At 54.9% G+C, this 16,428-nt stretch overlaps 1 protein-coding gene across 13 annotated transcripts; it reads right to left on the bottom strand.

The window, feature by feature from the left end:
• Positions 1-526: 526 nt before the first annotated feature.
• On the bottom strand, positions 527-12,488 carry Puf60 (poly(U) binding splicing factor 60). 13 transcript variants are annotated; one of them, XM_008834491.3, is made up of 13 exons: positions 12,342-12,421; positions 11,431-11,547; positions 8,387-8,488; positions 5,789-5,884; positions 5,595-5,684; positions 4,687-4,737; positions 2,501-2,662; positions 2,325-2,417; positions 1,976-2,189; positions 1,702-1,892; positions 1,462-1,597; positions 1,051-1,286; positions 527-968 (listed from the first exon to the last, which is right to left on the bottom strand). In XM_008834491.3, exons 1-13 carry the CDS (start codon positions 12,363-12,365, stop codon positions 669-671), a joined length of 1,812 nt encoding a protein of 603 aa, XP_008832713.1. In that variant the 5' UTR covers positions 12,366-12,421; the 3' UTR covers positions 527-668. The 13 variants fall into 13 exon arrangements, with proteins under 13 accessions (XP_008832713.1, XP_008832714.1, XP_008832715.1 ...); XM_008834492.3 differs by having other exon boundaries at positions 8,387-8,485; positions 12,342-12,389; XM_008834493.2 differs by having other exon boundaries at positions 11,431-11,541; positions 12,342-12,380.
• Positions 12,489-16,428: the final 3,940 nt, after the last annotated feature.

The following is a 16,428-nucleotide window of genomic DNA, read 5'->3' as shown; positions in this document are numbered from 1 at the left end:
TCGCTCGGCCGGCGGCTCCGCTTCTCAGGCGGCGGCGCGGCGACGGCTCCGCATCCTGCCCGGCCTGCTCCGCTTGCAGTTCGTCCGTCCGGAGCCGGAACAGCCGCCGCAGCCCGCGACGACCGCCCAGCCGCGCAGCCCGCCGGGAAGCCTAGGCCCGCCCTCACCGCCCAGAACTGCAGCTCCCAGCAGGCCACGCGGCACAGCGCCTCTAGCGACCCGTAGTGATCGCGCGAACAGCTTGCCGGGAGTTCCGGCCCGTTCAAGCGCGCGACATCACGGGACCGGTAATAACGTAAGCCCCGCCCCCTGCGGGGGGGGGCGCCGCATTTGGTACCCGCTCTGGGTCCTGGGCTCTACACGTCCTGACCCCAGAGCACCTTAGGAACTCACGGAGCAGCACGTCCACCCCAGAGCCAAGGCTCCTCCGCGGCTGCGCATACTAGGACCCTCGAGCTCCCTGGCCGCCTATCCCAGAAGAGCAGGGGTAGCATAGAGCCTTCAAGGGACTGACTTCGGACACGGGTTTTGGGGCCAGCAGCATCTGCTCTTTATGCACACTACAGGCTGGGCTGGACGGAGTGTCCGGTCCCAGGGACAGACTGTTATCACTCCATACAACCCAAGGAGACAAGGAACAAGTGCAAGTCCAGGGACTGGGGCCAAGGTCACGCGGAGAGGTCGCTGTTATCGAAGCGCTCCTGGTCGTACACCTCAGCCACCACCTTGCGGCCAGCGAACCAGCGCCCATTGAGGGCCTGGATGGCCTTGTGAGTCTCTGAGGCCATGGAAAACTCCACAAAGATCTTGACGATGATCTCTGCGTCTTCCTCCTCACCCTGCTTCTCTTGGTAAATGATGACCCGGTTCACAGCACCAAACTTGCCACACTCCTCTGTCACCTCCCCCTCCAGGTCATCATCGATGTCCTTGGGGTCCACCATGTTGCGGAGAACCATCACTGTGGACTGTGGGGAAGAAAGCACTTTGTGCCATGGCCTACCCAGACCACACCACACCCCTCTGCCCCCAGGAGCACTGGCCACGGACCTCCTGCTTTCGGAGCAGCTTCTGCATGACCATGTGGCGGGCACTGCTGCCAGAGATGCTCATGTGCTCCTGTTCACTCAACATCTCTGGCCGCTCTGACTCAGGAAACAGCTCTTCCTCTTCCTTCTCCTTCTTGGGCTCCAAGAGACCCAGTGTGGGAGGGCTGGCTAGGATGGGGTTCACTACTCCCACAGAGGGAATGGTGACCGGAATGGGAGGACGGGCTGGGGTCACACCTGCAGCAGAACAAGGCCCAAGGGTCACACACACACTCCCTACCAGCCCTTCTCAGAGCCAACCTGCCCTGGACTTAAAGGATCCCACCCAAGCCAAGTGTGGGTTAGGAAGCTGAAGACAGCCTGAAGGTAAGGGAACAGGAATGGAGGGGAGCCTTGGCCTACTCACACTCACCTGTGATGACTCCAGGTGCCTGGGCAGCCATGACAGCCTGGGGTAGAGCTCCTAGGGGCTGAGCCAGTGTCAGCGCTGGAGATACCAGTCCAGGTGTGGCTAAGGTACCCAGCACTGCTGCTCCAGCAACTGCTTCCTGCAACCCAAAAAGCAATCACAGTGGCTGGTCTGGGCAGTTCCCAAAGGATCAGTGGGCCTGTTCACCCACGGTCAAGCCCATACCACTATACCAGTTCTTACCTGTGCAGTAATCTTGGCTGTGGCTGCAGCTGCAGCAACAGCTGCAGCAGGGGGAAGGCCTCCAGGTGTGGCAGGCGTTAGCAGAGGCATGGGGGGTGTGACGGCCTTGCCCACCCGCAAGTACTGGCCACCCAGATCAAAGAGGTTCATGGAAGACACAGCATCTTGGGACGACTGGGCTTTCTCATACTCTGCGGGGCAGGATGAGCAGTGAGGAGGGCCAGCCCCGGCGCCATGTGGACCCCCTTCCCGCCTTGACCCTCCCAGAACTCACCGATGAAGCCATAGCCCTTGTGCTTGCCAGTTGTGGGGTCCCGGGCCAGTGTACAAGACTTGATCTTGCCAAATGCTTCAAACACACTCTTGATGTCATCGTCTGAGAGGTCCTGGTGTACAGAGGCCACATAGATGCGGTTGAAAGCCCGAGCCTCTTCGGCTAGCTGGTCTATGATGGGTTGGGCCTGCCCTATGTTGCTGGGCCTGCCCACCTGAAGAAGAGGTAGAAAACAAAGCTCATCATCAGCCTAGGCATCTGTGCGGCTGCTCTGTATGTCTGAGTGACTCCATAGAGCACTCCGTGGACTCTCAGCTCAAGGCCCAAATCCAAACTCCCTCACCCTTACCTTGATGTTCCTGCCCCCAAGCATCACTGAGTTCATCTGCTCCAAGGCCAGCTGTGCAGCTTCTGGAACCTCATACTCCACGAAAGCAAAGCCCTAAATACAAGGAGGTGCTATCAGGCTAAGAGAGCAGAGAGGAAGGGCAAGCCAGGGCTTGTGGGCAGCTCCAACCTGCTCACCTTGTGCTTCATGGTGACGGAGTCCCAGGACATATCAATGCTCTTGATGGGACCGAAGGGAGCAAAGGCCTGGCGAATGGTGTCTTCTCCCAGCTCGTAGTAGATGGAACCCACATAGACCCGGCACATGATAGCCAGTGCCCGCTGCCGCTGAGCTGCCATCTACAGCAGGACAGAAGGAGAGAGCCACTGGCTTGTCAGGGAGGCAGGAGACTCAAAAGCCCTCTCCCTTCCTGGCCCACCTGCCCAACTCTGCTGTGGGAAGGGCTCCCCACGCAGCATTGAGGTCCAGGTTAGGCCCTTGCAGCCAGGGCATAGGGTTCAGCAGGACCCCGCCCCAAGGAAGGCCAGGCCCAACAGCAGGACATGGAAGTACCCAGCCCACCCAGGTACCAGGCAGACTGTGGCAGCAGCACTGACAGGTGATCAGGAGGCAAGGCTGAATGCCCTACCACCCGCCCACTCCTCCAGTCTGAGGGCCAGGTATCCTGGGCTGGGCTGGGAGATCCTCCCATTAACCCAGCCAAGTACTGGGACAGAAGAGGGAAGGAGGAGCTGTGCAAGCCAGAGGGACTACTGGCATGGAGGCCAGAAGAGAGGGTGGCAGAAGACAGGGCAGCCATTGCCCAGAAGAGATCCCAGGGAAGGAGTTCGGGAGCCCAGATGGGGCTCTCTGGAGAGAACAAGTAGCAAGCTGCTCATGCGGGGAGACTTAGGTGGGGACTCAGTGTGCTCTGCACTCTCCCCAGCCCAATACCTCCCACAAAAAAAAGAGCTGCTTGAGCACATGACTAGCCACAAGAGCTGGCTCGGGTAAGAGCATCATGAAGCAGCAGAGAACCCAACAGAGAAGCCTCAGGGATCCTTGGGGCTGGGAAGCTGGCAGGATGGGCAGTGAGCTGGGCCTCCTCATGTAACTCTGGGAAAGGCTCCTTCTGACACCTCAGAGAAGATGTGCCAGGCAGGGAGTTCTAAGGCCACATGCGGTGGGCCACAGGAAGGGCCCCATGGGCCATCCTTAACACAAACAAGGGCTCCTCTCACCCTAACAAAGGTCCCAGTAGCCAGAGACCAGTTTACTTCAGACATTAGCAGGCCTAGGATAGCCTAGCCTCCCTCAGAGAGGACATTCCCTCAACCCAGGACTCACCCAGGTGGGGCCTATCTTCCCTTATATTTTGAATTCTCTGAATATGGGGATGTTCCCTCAAACTGGCTCCCAACAGGCCTTGGGCTCCTACTCAGACCAAGGGCCCCAAGAGCAGAGCCACCCCTTCTCCAAGCCCCTCATAGACATGAAGCCATGTTTGTCCTTCAGGTCACAGTTCCCCAAGAGAGGGCCAGTCTTCCCTTTGAGGTGAGGCTACCTAATTACAGGCCTCTGACCATATCTCCCATAGCTCAGGTCTCCTCAGAGGGTCAACAGCTTTCTTTTAGACAGATGCTCCCCAGAGAGGACACTAAGAATGTCTCAAATATGAGGGCAACCTGTCCAGGGATAGTCCTTCCAAAGTGGATGCCCCCAGAGAAGGCCACACCTCCTCCTCAGGATCTCCCCAGGATAGGGCCTAGCTGCCTCAACTTGCCTCTGGGCAAGGGCAAATAATCTCCTTTCCAGACTCCTCTGCTCACTACAGCCATGGCCACATGACCTCTACTCCTTGCTGGTGGCTAGGTCTGTCACCCAAGTTTTTGGCTGCCCTTCCCTCTCTTGCTCACTTGGGTCCCCCCAGCCCCCACCCCATCCATCCGTCCTCCCTCCAAAGTCTGATGGGGCCACAAATTAGGACCCCTCTCTTCTCAGGGGCCTGACCCCAACCCAAGAGCCCGGGCAGCCTGGAGACTGTCGGAGCTGGAGGCCACAGGTGGGTCCACCACATGGGGTGGCAAGGCGCAGATGAGCCTGGCTTGGCAGCTACCCTCCCTGGCTGGCTGCCGCGGCTGCCCTCCGCAGTTACCTGGCCGGTTAGTTTTAAGGTGGGCCCTCAGAGCAGATGGAGGCCTCCCCAGGGGCGGTCCTGGGGTGAGTGCCCACACCACTGGCCCCGCCATGCTCTGCTGTGCTCTTCCAGAGCTGGCGGGCAGGGCCAGCCAGGGGAGCAAGGTCCCCAGCAGTGGGCTGCACTGCCCCCCTCTAGCCCTGACTAAGGACATGAGCCCCAGAAGAAGTGAGCATTTCTATTGACCGATTGCAAAGGTGAGAGAGGATCTCCAAAGCCCATTGTCACTGCTGCCATCTGAAAGACAGTAAAGACAGAGTTCAGTCTGTTGGAGCCGAGCAGTCTCCCGCTCTCGTCAATACCTCACGCAGACAGCGGCAAGGCCCGGAGTCCCCGCCCTGCCAGGGAGGCCCGCCTGCCTTCCCACACTGCCAGTCACTCTGGCTGGCCACTGGCACCTGCCAAGGGGGGCCTCAGAGCCCCCAGGTGCCCCATCCCGCAGCTTTTGCAGCAGGACTGGCGAGGGCAGAAGGAAGGGAGGGAGGAGAGGGATGGGCAGAGCACGTTGAGCAGCCAGCATGAATGTCTGAGGGCCGGGCCTGGGGTGGAAGGGCTCAAGGCCCAGGATCCCGTCAGCTTCATTACTTCTTCCCACAGGCATCACTGCCTCCAGCTGGGCCCAGTAGAGCTCCCCCAGACTGCCCTCAGCCCCAGGGACAAAGGGCTGACCACCAAGGCAGGGAGGATCACAGCCTACATGCGGCTACCATAGCTGTGAACAGCCTGGGGGACAAGGGTGTGGCAGAGACCTAGAGGCACCAGTGGGAAGACCAAGAAGAACTGTGTGGAGCTACAGAGAAGGAGAGGGAAGGGGTTGGAGAAGGGGCCTTATCAAGCAACAGGAGGAAAAGCTAGGCCACTCATGCCTCAGAGAGGACCCTGGTGGTCCAGAGAATGAGTCTTGAGAGTCTGAGAGTAATAACACCTTCTGGGGGCAGTCGGCCACAGGCACAGGAGGAGGCAGAGAAGAGGAGGAGATGGTGGAGGTAGTGGGGAGGGGCAGTGGAGGTTTCCTGGCCCAGGCTGGGCGGGATGGCTTCCAGCAGAGTCAGGCCCAAGGTGGCAGTGGTGTGCAGGAGAGTGGAGGGGCTCACCTGTAGGTTGGTTAGCTGCTGCTGCTGGTGCGCGATGGTCTGTTTCACCAGCACACTCTTGATGCTCTGCTCCATTGCATATTTCTTGGCCTGTAAGAGATGGCAGTGAGGAGCACTGGGGGGCCCAGCTTGCAGGGAGAGGGCCTGCCCACCAACCCCAGTTGAGCAGGTGTGCACAGGAGGTGTACTCTCACCTTCTGGAGGGCCTCCTGCTGCTCGGGCGTCAGGGGAGGCAGCCCCAGCTTGGTGCCTGTGCTTTGCCCATTTTCCATCTTGATAGAATCTGTGCCCTAGAGTGGGAAATGGGAATTGTTCAGCAGCAAATTCAAGATTTCTTTTGTAAGGTTTATCCCATAGGCCCTTATATCCCTAGATCCAACACAGGAAGGGACAGGCCCCAGTAGACTGTCTTCTGCCCAGCTCAGGTTCAGATCTGCCCTTCTGGTTGGACATGGCAGTGAATGCCTTTGATCCCAGCACTCAGGAGATAGAGGTAGGCGAATCTCTGTGAGATCAAGGTCAGCCTGGTCTACGTAGTGAGTTACAGACCAGCCAGGGCTATAGGGAGACCCTGTCTTAATAAAGAGATCAGATCTGCCTCCTGACATTGCTATCACAAGACTCATGGGTGGGACACTGACTAAACCAGGCAGGCATCTGGGCCACAATGGCCTTCTCACGAAACAAATACAGGACAGCAGTCAATCCCTTGTTGACAATCTGACCCCGAGTCTCTGACTCAAGTCCTGTAGGACAGCCAGCTTCTGCTATCCTCCAGAGCTGAGAGCAGGAGGGAGACTCTGGGTGTTTAAGGACTCATTATTCGTAGGCTGCCTAGCACTCCAGCCTTTTGGTTTCCTCAACAGCCCTGCTAGGGACATAGACTACCCTGGGACAAGTAAAGGCAAGGGGCCTTCTCTCAACAGTTCCCATCCCTGGCCCTTAAGACTTTACTTCTATACACTTCCCAGGAAGACTGGGTGCTATCCCATGGTACATGAGTCCTACAGGGGGCTGCAGCCCACCTCCAAAATATTCCTGTATGGTCTGTGCTCACTCTACCAGAAGCAAAGTACAGAGCAGCACCGTAGCCAAGTGCATGCACTTGGAGGTGTTCAGCAGGGGAGGGGCTTGCCACACAGGCTGCAGACCCGAGTGGACGCCACCAGAATTGTGTCTACATTTCTCCTGTCAAATCCATTTACAACTTTTTTGCAGGGAAAGAATACAGCCATGTAAACAGAGAAGCCCAACATGAGAGTGAGCAGACCCTGAGAGCAACAGTCAGCGCCAGCCTGCCTGCCTACCAGTTCAGATACAACCTCTGGGAGGGAAACCAGGCAGGGAAGTCCTCAGCCAACACAGGCATGGTGACATGGTGAGCAGGACTGAAGCACCAAGGGGGCAGGCAGGGTCGGGCTTCTTCAGACCCCAAGGGCACCAGCCTAGACACCCAAGTGCTGACTTTTCAGCCCAGGGTCAGAAGGCAGGAAGCATCGGAGGCCCCTCTGTGGGAAATCAGAGTCCCCAGCAGGCCCCAAGGTCCCTCAAGGGCTGGCAGTGGATAGGACCAGGGGCTACAGTCTGGCTCATATTAGGTCTGTCCTCTGCCCTCCTGGCTGGCCCCAAGCCTATTCCTCCTTAGTGGGACAGGGCCTGAGGCTGTGATGCTAGAGTAGGCTGTCACCATGGAAATCAATGCCAGTTCTTCTCAGCCCCCTAGAAACTTTTCAATTTCCTCTTTGTCTTGGGGAACAAAAGGCCCTTCTCCCACCAACCAATGACCAGCTGGCCAGCCAGTCACTGATGGGGAGCTTCAGCCCCCGCAGCTTCCCAGGATCCAGGCTGCATACCACATTCCTGTCTGTAACCCCTCCCCCTACCAGTGCCTGGAAGGCCAGGAGGAGGGTTTAGCCAAAAGCCACCAGGCTTTTTCCTTGAAGCCTTCTGGGGCTCTGTGAAAGCAGGCCGTGCCATGCAGAAGCATAAAGAACCTATCACCCAGCAACAACAGAGCTCAACTCCACTTCCCCAGAAGACCTACTCCCATGGGCCAGTGACTAGAGAACAAGATCTTGAGCCCAGTTAACACGGGGGGGGGGGGGGGGGGGGGGGGGCTGACTTCCCCACACCTGCACTTTGACTTGCATTTTGTTTTATTTACATTAAAACAAAAAGCCAGGAGGCTGGAGAGATGGCTCAGCAGTTAAGAACACTGGTTCGAAGACCTGGGTTTGAATCCCAGCATCCACATGGCAGCTAACAACTGTCTGTAACTCCAGTCCCAGGGGATCCGACAGCCTCTTCTGACCTCCACGGGCATTGCACGACATGGGTGAACTTACCTACACGCAGGCAATACACACATACACATAATAAACTTAACAACAACAAAAAAACCAAAGAACCAAAATGGAAACCCCCATTTCTGCACTACAATGCAATGCTGCCATTCTGGTATGGCAGGCCCACCATTCTGCTAGGCCCTAGTCATCCCCATCACACCCACTTCTAGCCCTGCTGCCTGGCTAGCCAATTGCTAGATCCTGTCAGTAACCTGAGTGGATTCATAGGGGAGTCCAGGTCACAAGCATGGTGAGGAGGGGGCATGAGTGGGAAAGGGCTAGGCTCCAGGTTCCAGTCCTGTGGGCAATGTCTACCCAGAAGTCACAAGAGTCACTGGACTCAGTCCCCCTCAACCCTCCACCCCCATCACGCCTCTCCAGGCCCAGGGATACAGGGCAGGCTGGCACACAGGCCTGAGGGAGAGGATGTTTATTTAAGGTCAGTACCTGTGGAGGTTTCCATTTGTCTCCTGCTGCCACCACTGCCGCTGCTGCTGCTGCTGCCGCCGCCGCCGGCTCAGACCCCCCTCCTTGTTGGCCATTGACCTGCTACAGCAGGAAGGAGATGTAACCAATAGTCACACAACCCCACCACCCAGGCCCTCTCCTCTTCCAAAGCTAAAGGCTGAGTCCTCCATGTAGAACAAGGGAAGCTGGGCAGGGGCTTAGGAAGGTCTCTGGGCAGACATTCCCAGCATTGCTCCCTCCTTAGACTGCGCACCCGTCAGCTCCTAGGACACCTGCAGCTGCCCAGGATCCTGACAGAAAGCAGAGCAGCAGCTGGGGCAAGCCAGAGTCGGCAGCATTTCCCCAGGAAGGGACACAAAAGAAAGGACAGAGGGCAAGCAATGTTCCAACCCAAAGCCAAGAGAAACCTTTTCTGCTGAAAGACTGGGCCAGATCTTTCAACAAGGTGACCAGCTGGTGTCCTCCCAACCCTCCCAAGGCAGCCAGGAGTACTGCCTCCCCAGCACCCTGCACATCCCAGGCAAGGCCCCTCAGCTCAACATTTGTCCCAGTGATTCCACAGGCTCTAGCCAAACCCAGGCCTCTCTCACCCAGCAGCCATACTGCAAAGCTGACTTACTGGGAGGTGGGGTGGGAGGGCAGCTGAAAGCATAGTGCAATACAAGCCTTTAATCCCAGCACTGTATGGCAGGGGCAGGCAGATCTCTGTGAGATCAAGGCCCGCTGGGGCTAGAGACCCTGTCTCAATACCCTCCACCCCCTGCCCCGAAAAGATCCACACTACAGGGAATACAGAACACTGTTCAAAGCCAGTCTTCAGGAGGGAACAGCTCCTACCATAGCCTAGTGGGATGGCAGGGGTAGACAGGTCTCTCAGATAAGAAAAAGGCAGTATGGTTGGGGTGGGAAGACGGGAGTGGAAGGGCCCTAAGCCCACCCCACCTTCTCAGAGGCTGCAGTGGAGCAGAGGGGGATATGTGCCCATCATACCCCAGCTCAAGAACACGATCCACCAAGTACCAAAGGACACAGAGGGACCCTGTGCCCATTCTTGAAGACAAAGCCAGAGGCTAGCTGACTTGGCCAGTGTCTTTCTGAGGTCCTCAGGCCACTGAAGGAGGGACAGTGTACAGCCTGGCGCACTGTAGAGACCTAGGTGATGGGCCTGAAAGCTATAGGTGACCCAGTCTGCACCTGGAGCTGCTCCTGGTGCTACCAACTGAATGTGGCTCTATTGCCCAGTCAGCTCCACAGCTGGCTTAGAGATGATATTCCAGAGAGCACTAATGGGACCAGTCTGACACCAGTACCCATGAGTAGATGCTGCTTTTCAACACCCACAGTGAGAACATGCTTTAAGTACAGCCCAGACACCTGTGAACAGGTTGAACTTGGGGCACACATGTAACTTTCTGCCCCTTCAAATTACTCTACTGGCCAATCCAGGGATCAGGATAGTGCATATCAAAGCAGTAGACAGGGTAGATAAACATTCCTAGGAAACTCAAGCCACATGGGACATCCCACCCCATTCACCCCATTTAGGACAAAGTTCTTGATCACACCAGGCCCAGGGTTCTGTTCTAAAACAGTCACTAGGAGAGCCTGGAAAAAAGTGTCACTTGTTATCACAGCTAATCACATGCTATCACCTGGAGCAATGGAAATGGCAGACCTTGCAGTCACAATGTTCCCCAATATCGGGCAATGGTAGCACAAAGGGTGAGAAGTCCTGAGGGTCAGTGCTGCTGAAGGACTCTGGGGTACATATTCTAGTTCTGCCCCTCACTAGCTCAGACAAAGGGTTACTTTCATTAGAGACAAGCTGAATAATTGGGGGAAATCACCTAAGGCTGGAGGCTGCACGCTCCTCAGTTGTGCTTGGGGATGGGCCTCTCTCTGGGGCAGCAATGAAGATTTACTGGATTGGCTCCCACCAAATCCCTTAGTCCCTGCACACAGAAAGCAAGCCACAGGTTCCAGCAGTTATTAGTACCATTAATAACACCAGCATCAGACCCTAGGGGAGGGCTGGCTGCAGGAGACTGTCTTCCATCTGTTCAGGTCCCTTCACAGAGTGCAGTGCTGATTCCTGGGTAGCCAGGCTTGTGCTGAGCACTGCAGATGCAGCACAAGTAAGAGAGAAAGCCTCACGGTCAACTGCTGGCAGACAAAGAATATTCCAGTCACCACCTAAGATGATCTCCGTAGTCAGCAAGGGCTAAGAAGAAAATAAAGCACAGGGGGAGATGAGTGACTGTTGGGCATTCTAGGTGGTGGCAGCCAGAAAAGGCCTCTTATGAAGTGACATGCATGCTGGGGCTTTCAGGAGGTAAGAAAATGAAGAAGGAACCCAAGGATGCTGGCTCCAAGTGGGAGCATGCTTGTCAGAAAAGAGAAGCAATGAATCAAAGACATACAATGAAGACTGAACTTCTGGGAAGGGGCAGCAGGGCCGTTTCACCAGGCAGGAGCAGAGTCCAGAGAGGAGGGCCTGCTTGTACCCTCCTGTGTAGTCTTCCTCATCTAACCTGTTCCAAAGAACCAAATCACCATGACACAAAGAATAGGCTCTATTACAGCCCAGCCAGTAGGGACCACAGAGCCCTTTCAGAAGCTTTTCCACTCAAAAGATGGGGACAAAGGTATACCTCAATGGTAGGGCATGCCCGGCATGTTCAAGGCCTTGACTCCATCCCCAGGCTCATGGGGAGAGAAGGAGGAGGGAAGGAGTGAGGGAGAGACAGGGGAGGGAACAAGAAAGGAAGAGGTGGGGAGAGACCTCCCAGACACTGCAATGCCAAGCCTGGGCCTTGACAATTAAAGGGCACATGTTAACCTTGAGACGATGTGGATGACAATAAACACCCCATTTAAAATTGCCTCCATGGTGAGACTTCCCACATCCATCTCAACAATGACCCAACCTGTCTGGCACCAAAACACAGTAGACCTGAGCTCTTGGTCAGCTCATCCCTCCAACTTCCTGAACACCTGGGGCTACTGAGAGATGAGGCATTCACCTCCTTTAATTCTGTCCAAGACATCTCATAGTTTTTCTCCCTCCTTTCCACCATCTGACAGCCACCAAGCCCGCAACTCTGCAGCTGTCTCCTCACAAACACCATTTGCTCCTGTGGCTTCAAGCAGCAGAGCATGATAAAAAAAAAAAAAAAAAAAAAAAAAAAAAGGTTAAAAAAAAAATTATCCACGATGTGAGCGTCACACACTACCCTTCACAAACTAGGGCGTTTCGTACAAGGGCTCCTCTCCCGATTAGGGAGGGAGCAGCTCCCAGCTCAGCGCAATGGCAGCCTGGTGGGTTATCTGACCCTCCCTGCCTGCCTGCCTGCGTGAACTACAAGACCCGACCCCATCTCCCTGGATGAGGGCCGTGGAGGATGTGGCTAACTGATGGACTGCAGTGGCTGCCCCTCCAGGTGCTCACACCACACTGAGCACCGCCGCTCCCACGCGTGTCCAGCAGGCACGGGAGTGGGAACACCCCTATGGGGCCCGACCACGGTAGGCATGAACGCGACCCGGCTCCCCAGCAAAGCCCGAGGGCAGGCGCCAGGAGCGGACCCCGCTGCCGGTGCAGCACCGAGGACAGAAAGGGCCACGGACCTCCCGTCCTCCACCCGGACCCCACTGCGGACGCCCACCCGGTCTGCAGGCAGGACCGCCCCGCCGGGACCCTTTCCCGCCCGCCCCGTCTCGCCCCGCCCCGCCCGGCTGCCGGAAGCTGGAGTACCCGCACCGGATGCTGCGACCGCGACTCCGCCGGCTGCGCGCGCCCGCCCTGCCCCGCTCCGCCCCCGCTCTGCGGACCCCAGGAAGGCCAGTGCAGGCGGCTGAGCACCTGGGGGCCCTCCGCACCCAGGCCCGGCCGACCAACCGCTCCGGCCAGCGGACGGCCGTGGGGCTCACTTACGAGAGCTATGGTCGCCGTCGCCATCTTGCATCCGTCGCGGCCGCCGCGCGCGCCACACACTCCAGCTCCTTTCACAGTCTCGCGCGATCTGGGCACCAGCCGCAGAAATCTCGCGATATAAGGCGTTCCCCTGCTACGTGGAAGGAGAAAAGGACGCACTTCCGTGGCCGGCCGGGCGGGGACACGCCCCCAACGGGGCGGGGCTGGGCGGAGACCTGGCCGGGGGAGGCCGGAGGGGAACAGTGGACCCTCGGCTCAGCGTAGACAGCTGGACAGGCCCCGAGGGGCTTGATGCCCCGTCTTCGCATCGTCCAGCTCTAAAGTCCGCGGTTGATTGGAACCATGTTCTCTTTCCTAATGAGAGCCATGCCTCTTAGGACAGATAACACGCCTTTTATCCCAGCACTGAGGGGGGAGGGAGGTAGAGGCAGGCGGATCTCCAGGCCAACTGGGGCTACTGTCTCAACAGATACGCAGGCAGCAGGAGGTGGCTCCGCAGCCAGCCCCTTGAGAACACTCTGTGGGTTCAGTGCCCACGCTGGTCCCCAGGCTCTGAGCTATGCTTAAAGGCCCAGTGTGTTCACCTGTCGGTGTATGAGGAGCTGCCCTGACCTTTGTCATGAGCACCCAGTCCCAAGACCCTAACCCAGTCACCTGCCCACAAGAGACCTCATCTAAGCTCAGGCGCCTTCCCTGGGATAAGCATTTTTTTCTTTTTTGGTCTTTTTGAGAACAGCTGGCCTGGAACTCCCTATGTAGATCAGTCTGGCCTTGAACTCGCAGCAATCTGCCTGCCTCGGCCTCCGGAGTGCTGGGATTAAAGGCTTGCGCCACAGGGTCTTTTCAACCCTGGATGTTTTTAGGATTTAATATAGAGACCTCTATATATGGCAGAGTATTTTCCTCCCATTGAAGCCCCTAATACCACAGGAAAGGAACTTTATGAAGGCAAAGCCCAAGCGGGCTGAGAGGCGAATGATGGGGGGCGGGGATGATGGGGCATGGACAGTGGAGCTGTCTTATCTGACTGGGCTGTGGTGGTTGTGTTTGGGATTCTCTGGAACACACAGCTAGGAAAAGCAGTCTCCTGATCTCTGTTCCTACCGTGTGGTGTACGGCTCTGCCCACAGTGGCTTCGAGTTAGCGCCACTGAAGCCTGGCTCTGTTCCAGCCGTGGGGAAGTGAGACTGCTACCTCTTCCATTCCCATCAGACCTGCCCCCAGTCTGGCCTCCCACTTGTACCACCTGGGCTCCTCCAGAAGAGGTCCTTCTGTAGCAGCAGCAGCCAGCTCAAAAGCAGGTTGAAGATACGGCTCAGTTGGTAGACTGCTTTTCTTGCATTCATGAGGGTTTGATTCCCAGCACTGTATAACCAGACATGCCTGTAATCTCTGCACTCTGGATGTAAAGGGAGGAAGATCAAAAGTTCCTCAAGGTCCTTGCTGGGCATTGTGGCACATGACTTTAATCCTAGCACTCAGGAGGCAGATCTTTGTGAGATGGCATTGAGGCCAGCCTGGTCTACGTAGGGAGTTCTAGGCCAGCTGGGGCTACAGGGTGACCCTGCCTCAAAAAACCAAAAACAAAAAAAAAATTGAATAAAAACAAAAACAACAAACTAGCAATCAAGGGTGCATAGTAGAAGGACCCAGCCAGACTCTTGGCACCAAGCTCACCAGGTGCTAAATCTCATCCACAAACAGCATCTCACTCTTAAGTACAACTGGACAGCCAGCACAAGATGATGAGATAAAACACAGAAAGAACAAAGGCAATAAAGGAAACAGAGAAATGAGAACAGAGAGTTAAAGAAACATCATCAAATATATCCTAGATGGGGACAGGAGAGATGACTCAGCGGTTAAGAGCTTTGGCTGCTCTTGCAGAGGACCTGGACAGCAACTATGTGGTGGCTGTCTGTAACTCCAGTTCCAGGGGATCTGAACCCCTCTTCTGACCTCCTCGGGCATTGCACAACACAGGTGCACTTACACACATGCAGGCTATTAATACACTCATACTCATCAAATAATAATTAAAAAAAATCTAAGATGTTGCATCCCAAAAACAAGACCACAGAGAGCATGTATCAAATGAGATTAATTCCAAATGGAATATTTGAGAGGAAAATGAGAAATTAAAAGGCTTAAAAAATAAAGTTGAAACCTCCCAGAATACATAGCCAAAACAGATCACTAGAAAACAGAAACTAATGATTATACAGGTTGGTATTCTCCAGAGTTTAGAAAGAGTGCAGATGAGGGCACCACTGAGGGGGTGAGTGGGTTGGGTCTCATCACTACCACCAGGGGGAGCACCAGGCACCACCTCTGGTGGCAGCTTCATTGATAGTGACAGAATGCTGAAGCCAGGTACTATCCTTAATTCTCAGAGGAGCTCATGCCACCCTTACAACAGCTCCACTACACTGGGTGAAGAGGAACAGACACAGCCCATGTCACCACAGGGAGCAGCAGATCCACTCGAGAGCCCAGCTCTTACCCACAATTACACTTCCCAAAACACAAATCCAGGGCAGCCAAGGTGGCTCAGTGGGTAAGGGCACTTGCTGCCAAGCCTGATGACCTGAGTTTGATCTGATTCCCAGAACCCACATGTTGGAAGGAGAGGGTACACACACACAATTAAAAAAAAAAAAAAACAGCCGGGTGTAGTGGCTCATGCCTTTAATCCCAGCATTTGGGAGGCAGAGGCAGGCGGATCTCTGTGAGTTCAAGGCCAGCCTGGTCTACATAGTGAGTTCCAGGACAGCTGGGGCTACAGGGAGACTGTGTCCCAAAAAGACCAAAAAAATAAAAAATAAAAAAACCAGAAAATAAAAGTAACAGAAAACACAAATCCAATATCCTGACTTATTCAGGAAATATAAATCAAGAAATATTTTTCTTTTTTCATTTTATTTTTTACAATTGATGAATCACTAAAAATTTCCAAAGCATTGAGGATGAAGAAAAGATCAGGAAAGATAGAAGAGCTAACACAAAAAGAATTCAGAGGCATGCAGTTCTTGGAACTAGAACGTAACATGACACCCTTACAATGTCCTGAAGAGAAATCATTTTCAACTAAGCCAACCTTCTTGTACCTAGATACACTTTTCAACATGTGTGAGATTAGAATAAGAACGGGCAAAGACTTCAAAATGTCCCATATATGTCTGGCAGCTTGAAGGATATTCCTTCTCAAATGATGTCAATGAGGGAAGGCTGCATGGGATCAAGAGCAGGGCAAGCTACATGCTGCAGGACAGCCCAGGCTGACAGCTGGATCACAATACAAGGACAAGCAGCCAGGGGCACAGGACCATGTGGTGTGGCTCCAGGAAAAGAAGAGATAGGCGTCCCAAGTACTAAGAGACCCAAACAGCAGACACATGCAGAAAAACTAAACAAGAGCTGTCGAGATGGCTCCAGGGGTAAGGGTGCTTGTCTGCACCAAACCTCTGCCCTAGGTTCAGTCATTGGAGCCCACCTGGTAGAAAGAGAAAACCAATTCCTATAAGCTGTCATCTGACTTTGCCTGTGCACACACAAAATGAACGTAAAAGAAACCTAAGCAAAAAAGAAAATTATTAACTCCAGGAGAAAACAAAAAGTTGTGCAAGAAAGAAAATGTAATCTCGGACACCTTGTCCCCTGCTGAGGCCTACAGTAACGGAGCTGTAGTAAAACTCGGGCATCTCAGCCCGTCACTAGGGGCTACCCCCAGAGGTCACCACTTGAGGATCCCTGAGGTAGAGAAACCAATGAACAGAACTAAAAGCATGTTTGTGGTTTTAAGAAACACAGATTCTAAGTTTTTGAACCTAAGTGATTTGAATTTGGGAAGATCAACACAGAAGACTGTATTATTTGCTATTGCATTGCCCCCCATATCATCTCGCGCACGCATGTACACACACCACCAACAGTTCCACTTTGATAGTCAGGCTTGGTGGCTCACACAATTCCAGCACAACCCCAGTCTGGATAGTGAGTTCCACGCCAAAATAAACAAAACAATATATGTACTATGCACCTCACTCTGAAGAGATAAGCTTAACAGAGGCCGGCTTAAACACAGCAC

Source organism: Nannospalax galili, unplaced genomic scaffold, assembly GCF_000622305.1.
Source record: "Nannospalax galili isolate Female #2095 unplaced genomic scaffold, S.galili_v1.0 scaffold717, whole genome shotgun sequence".
Classification (NCBI taxonomy): Eukaryota; Metazoa; Chordata; class Mammalia; order Rodentia; family Spalacidae; genus Nannospalax; species Nannospalax galili.
This window is presented reverse-complemented; position numbering and strand designations above follow the sequence as displayed.

What these genes read in the sequence shown, in the direction of transcription:
- Puf60 (XM_008834491.3), bottom strand. Translation starts at nt 12,365, where the DNA reads ATGGCGACGGCGACCATAGCTCTC. An exon ending in CTTGGACAGAATTAAAGGAG is followed by an intron (nt 8,489 to 11,430) that starts GTGAATGCCTCA and finishes TTCCTGCTGTAG; the next exon opens with CAGGTCAATGGCCAACAAGG. An exon ending in TTGGGGGCAGGAACATCAAG is followed by an intron (nt 2,190 to 2,324) that starts GTAAGGGTGAGG and finishes CCTCTTCTTCAG; the next exon opens with GTGGGCAGGCCCAGCAACAT.